The following is a 10,900-nucleotide window of genomic DNA, read 5'->3' as shown; positions in this document are numbered from 1 at the left end:
GAAAAGGGAGGGGTGTGTCTGCATTTGAGATTGACATGGATGTTATCAGTGGGATATGTCTACATGCGATGAGTGTCATTGTCACAATGTTTGGATATATGAATTTCTTTTTTCTTCATCTCCAAGAGAAAGCTGCTTCTGTGGCATGGTGGGAGAGGGAGCTGACTTTGTGTTCATTTGAGGGGTCGTCTTCAGATCTGTGTTCTATGTAGGGACTGATAAATCTTCTGGGAATCCACCGGGGTCCAGTATCTCTAGAAACACAAGCATATTCTGTCCTCCACATAATGAGAGGCTATGTCCTTTCAATAATTTTAGATTCATGGTTCTGGTCAAGTACTGGAGGTCTTTCTTTGAGGAGTGTGTACATGGTGTTATGAAAGTGCCTTAAGATAGCGGGATTTGGCTCTTTTTGAGAGCAATTAATGAAATATATATCATATTAGAATTCATGAAATTCAAATAACGTAAAGTACTTTGCACAGTCTCTCCTTTGAAGGGAGAGAGCCGGGGGCTATTTACAAACCACAAACAGGACAGGACTGCTGTGGAATGTGTCTTGAGCGGCTTTATTTTTCAGCATCAGTCTCATTACATGGTTGTGACAATGGGAAGATGCCAGCAGCTTGTATCCCAAGCAGCAAACCAAGAACTTAATAGTACAACTTAATTTATAAGTTTTTTGACCAATCACACAAAGCAAAAGCATATTGACAGCAGTTCTATCCAACCACTATAAGCACACATACCTTTGGTTAAAACAATGCTTGCTTATTTTGAATAAAATACCTGCTTGTAAGCCTTAAAACACAATGCACAGAACTCCATTTTTAAGCTTCAAACTTCCTAATACCTTGCTAGAAAAACTTTTCCGTATCTTAGGGCGTTATTCTACACAAGTGTTAATACACAGACAATTGTTCTATTTGTCCTTGCTTTTCTACTTTTTAAATAATTTTTCTGCTGATCTATCTCATGGCTACTGCTTGGCTCTAATCACAGTTCTGCTTTCTCTGAGGCCCGCCTTTTGCAGCCTTCCCAAAACCCTCTGATTTTGTGGATTCCCACAGTGGAAACAAGTTCAGCTATTTTAAATCAAATGCTCACTGATTTAGATAATATTAGACATGGCACACTGCAAAATAGAGCTGCTATAGATTTTTTGCTGTTAGCACATGGGCACAGGTGTGAGAATTATGAAGGAATGTGTTTTATGAACATCTCTTCCATTCACAGGAAACTCAAATGACTAGAAGACAACATGAAGAAATTGACTATGAATGATTTGGGCTTGGATGAATGGTTTGAGGAATGGGTAATAACTGGATGATTGAAAGATATCTTAAAGGGAGCTTTGTTATTACTAGTAGTTATTTTTATATTGCTTTGTGCTATTCCATGCATAGTGAAATTGGTGACCCGCTCTGTAGAGAATACAGTGAAAAGAGTTTGGCTGGTGCAAGTAGAAGAAGGGGGAATTGTAGCAATGTATATGAACAACTTGGGCGACATTGTGCACCAGCCCTATTGCTTGTAGTTGTTCTTATCAGAGCCCTCTGGAATTCATCAAGGTTACTAAGACATAAACTGTGCTAAATGAAGAAAGAAAAGGCTGAGAAACAAAATACCAGGACTGCAAGAACTCAATAACAGAGGGCTGTGAACCACCTGAACTGTAACCAGTCACATACTCTGAGAAGTGCATGCAGAACACAAGGACATGAGAGAGGCACCAATGAAGAAGAGCGTGATCAGTGTATGCAGTAGGGTTAGAATGAATGAATAAGTGCATTATGTAAACAATAAATGGCTTCTGCTTAACCATACTGGTTAGTTGTATGGGAGTCTTGTTTTCTCACAATGGGTGCCTGGGAAGGAGAGAGGATTGTTTTCCATAAAAAGGAAAGCACTGATGCAGGAGCAGGAGACAAGTGACCCTTGCAGGGCTGGGGCCTCATTGCCTCCTTGTCCCTGCTCAGCAGCCTGGCAGGGGCCGCCCCATGCTCCTGCCCTGGGCATTGTACATCCCCACATGCCAGTGCCCATCCCGGGAAGAGCCCTGAGCAAGGAGGGAGGGACAGGATCTGCCTGGCCAGGGGCTGGGGCTCAGGCCTTGGCCCTTTGCATTCCTCAAACACATCCAGCTTTGCTCAGCACCACAGAGACACCTTTGCCTTGTTTGTCCCCCACTGTCATCACTGCCTCCAGTGTTCTGCTCTACCTGGAACCTGGGGACACTTTCTCAGAGAGACTTATTAAACTTTTAGAAACTTTTGAATTTCAATTTAACTTTGAGTTTTTGAGAAGTTATTTAAAACACTCTCTCAGGGACTGAGTCTGATGTAAACAACACCAAATCCCTGAGGGGCTCTTTGAAGACCTTGTGCTGGGTCTGTACTGCTGAGCTTTAAAGGAACAGCTCTTCCCAGGGCCAGCTCCTCTCCCAGCCCAGCAGGGCTGAGGGCTCTGCCTGCAGGCACTGAGGGGACAGGAGCCAGGCAGAGACAGGCTGAAGGCAATCAGGATTGGGAAGACATTGAGCTGAGACTTCACTTGGGGAAACATCTTCACAGCCCTGTGCATGGTGAGTGTGTGGGTGCAGGGCAATGTCCCCTGTGCTCCTGGAGGGATCCCCTGAAGCCAGCGCACCCCACAGCCTGGGGGATGTGTCAGGAGGACTCTCCCAGTTTCTCTGTGACACAGGAGCAGGAGGAGGAGGAGGAGGAGGAGAAGGAGGGGGATGTGTTGCAGAACGGGGCTGCCCTGGGCACCATCACAGGGACAGGGCAGGATGGCTTCTGCTGCCAGGGACGGCTGCAGGGAGTGAAGCTGGGGCTGCAGCCAGGGCTGCCCAGGGCTGTCCTGCACAGCAGCTCCTGCAGCCCTCAGGGCTCTTGGCCAGTCCAGGGCATGTGCCACCTGCCAGGGGCAGCTCTCAGCCATCCTGGCAGCTCCCCATGGACACTGCAGGGGAGGAGTTGGAGGTGGAAGAAGCCACCCCCATCAGGGCAGATTCCTCCTGCTCTGGAGATGGTGCTGCATGGCCAGGGCTGCTCTCAGCTTTCTCCTAAAGGGAAGGGAAAGGGGCTGTCAGCTTTGGCTGTGTCACTGAGACTCCTGTACTGTAACCCTGGGCATCAGCAGATGGGCCTCAGATCTCCCTCAGAAAGTGCGTCCTCACTCTCCTCTCCCTAAAGACAGCAGCAGCAGCACCTTGGCTTGCAGCATCTCTGTTTGTCTGCCCTACCCTTAAGGCCTTGCTGCCAGGGAGATGCCCCGGGCAGTGCCCTGTGCTGGGAGGGGTGTGCAGGGCAGAGCTGAGCCCCCAGGGCTGGGCTGGGGTCTGGCAGCACTGGCAGGGACAAGGCTAGGATAGAGAGAAACAGCTCCCAGTAGGCACAACTCCAGGCAGCAGAGAGCCAGACCAACCCTTGGTATCCCATCCTGTTAAGCTTCAAAGGGAAAGAGAGAAGGGTTTGGATAAAATTAATATTAAACTGGAGAATTCCAAGAGTCCACTGTATTTTTCAAGAAAGATTTAAGTGTGATCATGCTGAACAAAAGACAGGTTAAATGAACAAAGGGCACCTGTGTGGGACCAGCAGGTCTGACTGCACTGGGGCACAGCCAGCCTGTTTTCCCTCTGGGCTCCCCAGTGTTCAGCCTGAGAGCAATGCTGAAGATAAAGCAGTAACTCAGAAGGAGCAGATATCCAAAATCAAAAATAAAGAAATTAAAGAAAATTTCCTTCAAAACAAGATAAATATTTTGAGGGGATTCCTAATGAAAGAGCATAGGATGGACTCAAGGAAATCTGTCCAAGCTTGTCAAAGTCTTCTTTCAACAGTTCACTGTGCCCAGAGTGAAGGAATGTCCAACAGCAGCTCCATCGGCCACTTCCTCCTGCTGGCACTGGCAGACACGCGGCAGCTGCAGCTCCTGCACTTCTGCCTCTTGCTGGGCATCTCCCTGGCTGCCCTCCTGGGCAACGGCCTCATCATCAGTGCCGTAGCCTGCGGCCACCACCTGCACACGCCCATGATCTTCTTCCTGCTCAACCTGGCCCTCAGCGACCTGGGCTCCATCTGCACCACTGTCCCCAAAGCCATGCACAATTCCCTCTGGGACACCAGGAACATCTTCGACACAGGATGTGCTGCTCAGCTTTTTTCTTTCTGTTCTTTACTGGAGCAGAGTTCTCCCTCCTGACCATCATGTGCTACGACCGCTACGTGTCCATCTGCAAACCCCTGCACTACGGGACCCTCCTGGGCAGCAGAGCTTGTGCCCACATGGCAGCAGCTGCCTGGGCCAGTGCCTTTCTCTATTCACTGCTGCACACAGCCAATACATTTTCCCTGCCCCTGTGCCATGGCAACGCCCTGGGCCAGTTCTTCTGTGAAATTCCCCCAATCCTCAAGCTCTCCTGTTCCAAATCCTACCTCAGGGAACTGGGATTTCTTGCTGTTAGTGTTTGTTTAGCATTTGGTTGCTTTGTATTCATTGTTTTCTCCTATGTGCAGATCTTCAGGGCCGTGCTGAGGATCCCCTCTGAGCAGGGACGGCACAAAGCCTTTTCCACCTGCCTCCCTCACCTGGCCATGGTCTCACTGTTCCTCAGCACTGGATCATTTGCTAACCTGAAACCTCCCTCCATGTCCTCCCCATCCCTGGATGTGGCCCTGTCAGTTCTGTACTCAGTAGTGCCTCCAGCCCTGAACACCCTCATCTACAGCCTGAGGAACCAGGAGCTCAAGGCTGCAGTGTGGAGACTGATGACTGGATGCTTTCAGGAACATTAAACTGCTGATTAATTTCTGCAAATAACTTATAACAAAATTCATCTTAAAAAGTTATTTTGGGTTTGGTAGTGTTTGTTTTTTTACTTTTTTTATACTGACCACAAAAAATTTCATTTCTTCTGACATTTCTCATTTTGTTTCTTTCCACCTTCCCTGTGCCCACAGACTGTGTCAATGAGGGGCTGTGCTCTCAGTGGCTTTAAATGAACTAAAGGATGTCCCAGCAGAGTTTTCTGCAGAGATGCCCTTTTGTTGCCTTCTGTGGAGCTGCAGCAGCAATGTCTGTGTGCAGAGCTGGAGGCAGATCAGTGCTGGCACAGCAGCTGTGCCCAGCAGCAGCAGAAGGACTTGGTGTTGTCAGTGCTGCTGCCATGGCCCTGCCCCACTGCCCTGGTGGCCCTGGTGTTGCTGTAGGGCCTGAGTGCTCTCAGGGCTGGGCACAGCCCTGGGGGTGGCAGTGCCGGGGCTGCAGTAGGGACAGCCCATGGGCACTGCTGGGGCAGCGCTGATGCCTCAGGCCAGGGCCTGGGGGCTCCAGGCTCCTTGCCCAGACTCTCTCAAGAACACGGCCAGGCCAATGCTCAGCACAGAAATGCCCCGTGAGCAGCCCCAGGCTGGCCGTGGGCAGGCTGGGGGCAAACAGCATGGCTGGGGCTCTGCAAGGTCCCTGGGGGAGACGGGAAGGAGCAGCAGAGCAGGGGCTGATCTATTCCCAGTGCACTGGACAGCCCAGGGCAGCGTCCCAGAGTGTCCTCATGGAGCTGCCAACAACATCCCCCCTCTGCAGCCCTGGCCTCTCCCCCAGCTCACACAGGTGCCCCATCCTTGCAGGCACAGAAACAGCAGCACTGGTTCGGCAGCCCCTGTTTGCATTGCACAGAGCAGGGGGAGCACCCCCATGCTGTTGGTGTGGGGATATGTACCTGAGGGAGCACAAATGCCATCAGCCCCTGGGGCCAGCAAGGGCTGGGGGACACCAGGGAAACCACTCAGCTTTGTCCTGGCCTCTGCAGTCAGCCAGAAAGTTTGCTCCCATGAGCTGGGTGTTTCCTGTCCCACTGCAGACGCTGTTGCTCAGAGCCAGGGCTGCCTGGCAGCCACCCCCAAACTGCCATCAGCATTTCCTTGGCTCCACGTTTGCTTTCTTTCCTCTTCCTGATACAAATGTCTTCCTATTGCCCAGCCCAGTTCCCTCACCTGAAAACAGCCCATCCCTGTTTGCCCTTTCCTCTCTGGCCCCACTCCCCATTGCAGTTCCTGACTTGGCACCACGGGAACGTCCCTTGGGCAGCAGGATCATCCTGCAAGTGCTGCAGGAATTGTCTGCAGGCTCCTGCAGTGGCTGGTGCTGCTCCCTTGCCAGAGGCACCCCAGGCCAGGGGGGCACATCTGGGCTGCTGTGTCTGCCTCTGGGGCTCCCTGTTCTGGGCAGTGAGGAGGAGCTGCAGAGGCTCTGCAAGACTGACAGGATGGACTTTGGGGCTGGCAGGAGAAGCTGAGGGATCTGGGCTGCTGGAGCTTCTGAATTGGAGGCCCAGGGCTCATCCTGCAACTGCTCCAAGGGTGGTTTCACAGAATCCCAGAATCAGGAAGGTTGGAAAAGACCTTGGAGATCATGAAGTCCAATCTGTGCCCTGACACCACCTTGCCTCCCCTCAGCCTCCTCTTCTCCAGGATAAACAATCCCAGCTCCCTCAGCCACACCTCACAGGACTTGTACTCCTGACCCCTCACCAGCCTTGATGCCCTTCTCTGGACATGCTCCAGCCCCTCCATGGCCTTCCTAAATTGGGGCGCCCAGAACCGGACACAGCACTCGAGGTGCTGCCCAAGCAGTGCTGAGCACAGGGGAAGAATCCCTGCCCTCCTCCTGCTGGCCACACCATTCCTGATCCATAGGAGTGCCAGTGATTTTGTGAGGGAAATGGTGGGGAGAGGGTGATGACAATGTATTATTGATTGTCCGCCATGAAGGGTCTTGGTTTTCACATCTGCTCAGAATGCATTAGAAGGTGTTGGGGGCTAATATCAAGTGCCATTGCTGATATCAATCTATAAAGATGAATAGAAAACAGGAAAAAGCAGTTCACTTTGCATTGTTTTCAATACACTATATTCACTTTGAATTAACTTTTGAGGTCTGTTGAATTAACAACAGAAAAATTGAAAATTTAAGTTATTCCCAGTGGCTTGTCTTGTTCAGATGTCTAGAAAAAATATTTTGTGCTTTTCTCACTGAATTCCTGAACTGAAGAGCTCAAGAAAGAAGAGGCCCCTGGAAGAGGAAAATTCATCAGCAACCTCAAAGTGGCTGAGGATCCATCCCCATCAGAGCAGCAATGAACAGAAATGGGCACAGCTTTGTGGCTGCCCCAGCTCTGGCATGGGCCCTGGGCCTGGAGCAGGAGCAGCTCTTGACGGCCCCAAGGCCGTGGCTCTTGTGCTGCCCTGTGTAGAAGCGAAGGGAGACGACCCATCCTTTGATCAGCATCGAACTCCGATTTATTGATCCACCATGCACATTTTATAACAGTGTTAATTAAGTTCATACATATTGCAAAACCCAAGCTCATCATTGGTTACCGATTACACATCAACCCCTCCTTTTGTTTTCAATACCTATGGTTTTTTATTGAGACGAAGACTTGTTTTCTCATCCTGTTATGAATGGTTCTCAAGGCCCCCATGTTTGTCACTTTTGCTTTCCCATACCAGCCAAGGACAGAATATTTACTTGTTATTAAAATCAGCCTGAGAACTCTGCTGTTTACAGAAATGTGCCTGGGAACTTGTTGTTTACAGAAACAGGCTTGAGAATTGCTGCTTACAGCTGCCTTTTACTTTTCCATCAGCTGTATATGATTATGGCATGTCTGAACAAAACTCTATAAGCCATGTCTGAGCAAAATTCTCCAACAAATTCCCCCTTTTTTCTTTTATGCACAAGGATGTTAGTCTGCTAGGGTTTTTCTATTATTCCACTGACCATATCTTGAATACAATAAAAAAATACAAGGCAAAATAAGTAAAAGCATTATAAGCACACTTAGTATCTCTATAAGGTTCCCCAGCTGAGCCATAATGTCCTGCCTTATCAGGCACTGCACGGTAGCTGGTAATTGGACTAAGAAAAGAAGGCTGTTAGTTGTTGTCACTCATGCAAACCGGGAGAGGAGGCGAACAGCTAGGGCTAATAATGCTGGAATCGACCCCAGTGTCCAACAAGCCTGAAAATTATCCTTTCTGTCCTTGAAATTCCACTTCCACCCTTTTCTTGGGTTTCTCAGAAATGTTCAAAGTCAGTAAGGTAAGTCCTCCAGTGAATTCAAAACCATTTCCCCCCTCTCTTGTCCTTTTACAGTCTGTAATCCCTTAGTCATTTGGCTCATGTGGCACCAGCTGAGCAATTCTCAGTCCTTTGTTAATTTGGAGTGGTGGAAAAGGGGTATGCACTTAAACTTAAAGCACTTAAAATATTTAAACTTAACAGAACTTAACATCACTTAAACTTAACAGAAATTAAACTCAACAGAACTTACATGTAAAATCACCTAAATTTAACAGAACTTAACTTTAACAGATCTTAACTGACTTTAAATTCTACATAACTTAAACCTAATATAATTTAATCTTAACAGAATCTAACTTCAGTTAAACTTAATAACCCTTAGACTTAACAGAAATTAAACTGAACAGCACTTAAACCTAACAGAAGATAAACTTAACAAAACTTAACAGTGTTTAACATTTAACAGCACTTAATAGATAATTTAACTTAAACTACTTAGCAACGGATAAAACTTACTATAGAAATAGAATATAGCATTTACTATAACTTACTTACAGGCCTGATTCTAAAATACTAAGATGAAACAACTTTCTTCATTTGTTTGCTATAGCATTTTTACATAAGGAGTTTGTTTAAGGTATACCTGTGGAAAAATTCTTTTGAATTCAGTGCTTGCCTTTACATCTATCACATCCAAGCAAATCTCAAAGAACATAAAAAGCACACTCACTACATCTCACCCATACAATCGCTTCAACACATTTTTAACATTTTTAAATTTTTCAAAATACAATTTCAGAGTTTGATGTTCCACCAACCGAGCCATGTTAATGCGAGTGATTCTGACAGCATAACGGATGCTAAGCCAAATGGGCCGAAATTTGACCCACGCATTCAGTAGGCTGATTTCTGTTTCACAGTCTCTGCCAGGAAGAACAAAAGGTCTTTTTAACTTAGGCAAGGAACGTCTGGATAGTAATGCTCCTTGGTGTCGCTTGTTTATTATCACTGGTTTCTTAATTGCAGTAGGGATCTTTTCTTTTTGTTGACAAGAGTCACATTTATTACGGCTGTTAGGTCTAACACTGAAGCTTTTTGCCAGCTGCGGGGCAGAGAGAGAAGCGCTGGAAAAGCGCTCTGGTCCCCCGCCGCTTGTGTCGGAGGGGGCGACCCCCCCACGCTGGGTGAGGCGTGCGCTCCATCTGCGCTGAAGCCGTGGCGGCGCGGGTCACTCCCCCTGCGGCGGCTCCACTCCCCCCTCCGTGGTGGCTCCCTGTGGTGTCAGGTTGGAGACAGGAGAGGGTGCTGATGCTGCAGCGACAATTTGAGCCGGTGAGTGGTCCCTGCAGTTCGTACTTCCCGGTCTCTGCTTGCAGGCACTCGTATTGTAGGTGTCCGAGTGGCATTTTTGGCCCCAGTTAGCCGTCGGAGGCAGTGCTGCTGACGTTTGAAGAGGTGCAAGAGCAGCTAACACCTGACTTTGAGAGGATTTTGCCTGTTCTTGTAAGTCTAGCCCTAATTGTTTGATTGCATCTACTACAAAGGCTTCTGCTCCTGTTGGCACCAAAGCCATCCTCTCTAATGCCTCCTCTATAGTCCAATTGGCACCCAGAGTATTAAGCACTCTCCTAGTAGTAGAATTACAATTTTGGAGAGCACACTCCTTGAGTAATGCCCCCCTAAGATATTCTGGCACCCCAGCTCTTTCAATTGCGGCAGCAGCCTTATCAATAAATGAGCCAAATGACTCTTCTGCCCCTTGCTTAATTCCCATTTACATGGGTACCCCTCCTGGCTCTTTTACCCTCTCTATAGCAAGTCTAACTAACCTCACAGCCTCCCGGCACTTCTCCTGGCCCAATAGAGCTTGTGCCTCGGTACGAAGAAAAGGTCCCAGGCCCATAAGCTCATTAGCAGTGATGCCATGGAGGGGGTCACCTGGCTGCCTCTGAACTGCCACACATATTAACAAGCCCTTGCCAATGAGCATTAAATAACAGCTGCTGATGTTGAGTAAAAATCAATTTAGCTAATCCATGACAATCATTAACGAGAAGGAGGCTAGTGTCAAAAATATAATCTAACATTTGTTTGGCTGGCTCCAAACTTTTAACTCCAAACTGACTAACAGTAGATCATAGTTGAGACAACAATTTCCAATCAATAGCGGTAATAGTCGCCTGCATGCCTCCCCCCTCCTGAGGACTGAAGATAACTGGGCAAGCCAGTTCAGTAGCAACGCTTATTATCTCCTGATCTCCCTTTTCCATTGCCTCTCTTGCCAGAGCAGCTCAAGCTTCCCGTCGCTCCCTCGCAATAGCCCTCACTAGGTCGTTTTCTGGCCCAGGGATCGGCTGATTGATTTTCGGGAGCTCATCGGGGGGTCTCGGCCATGGCTGCTGTTGCTCAGAGGGTGCGGGAGCCTCAGAAGTGCTCTGTGTAGCCTGGCTTGCTGAAGAGGGTGGCGAAGCAGGTAATAAAACCGTCCTCATTGCAGGGGTTAATGGTAATCCCCTGTCCGGATCGTATCCTTTATTACACCCATGAGCGGCGTTAGCCTGCTGGGCAGCCTTTTTTTCGGCCTGAAACTGCAGTAATTCATTGTGAACGACCCGCCATAATTTACCTAACTTCTTGGCAGTTTTATCACCATCTAAAGTAGCCTCCCATAATAAATCACTGAATTTACGCCATTCCGTTAACTCGTGAACCGTGTGGGGGTTAATAAAAACTCCCCTAGCATATCCATCAGCCAAAAGCCCTGGTAAACCCTTCTGCAAATCTATCCCCTTAACCTGCTGTTTTTGTA

The 10,900-nt window shown here is 48.3% G+C and overlaps 1 protein-coding gene across 1 annotated transcript; it reads left to right on the top strand.

The window, feature by feature from the left end:
- Window positions 1-4,250: 4,250 nt before the first annotated feature.
- Window positions 4,251-10,421, top strand: LOC134413836 (olfactory receptor 14J1-like; the record flags this gene model as incomplete). The annotated part of the gene is made up of 2 exons (XM_063147878.1): window positions 4,251-4,712; window positions 10,377-10,421. Coding segments are annotated over 2 exons (507 nt in total), but the record flags the coding sequence as incomplete, so codon positions are not given.
- Window positions 10,422-10,900: the final 479 nt, after the last annotated feature.

This window comes from Melospiza melodia, unplaced genomic scaffold, assembly GCF_035770615.1.
Source record: "Melospiza melodia melodia isolate bMelMel2 unplaced genomic scaffold, bMelMel2.pri scaffold_54, whole genome shotgun sequence".
Taxonomy (NCBI): Eukaryota; Metazoa; Chordata; class Aves; order Passeriformes; family Passerellidae; genus Melospiza; species Melospiza melodia.
Note: the sequence above shows the minus strand (reverse complement) of the source record. Positions and strands in the feature narration are given on the sequence as shown.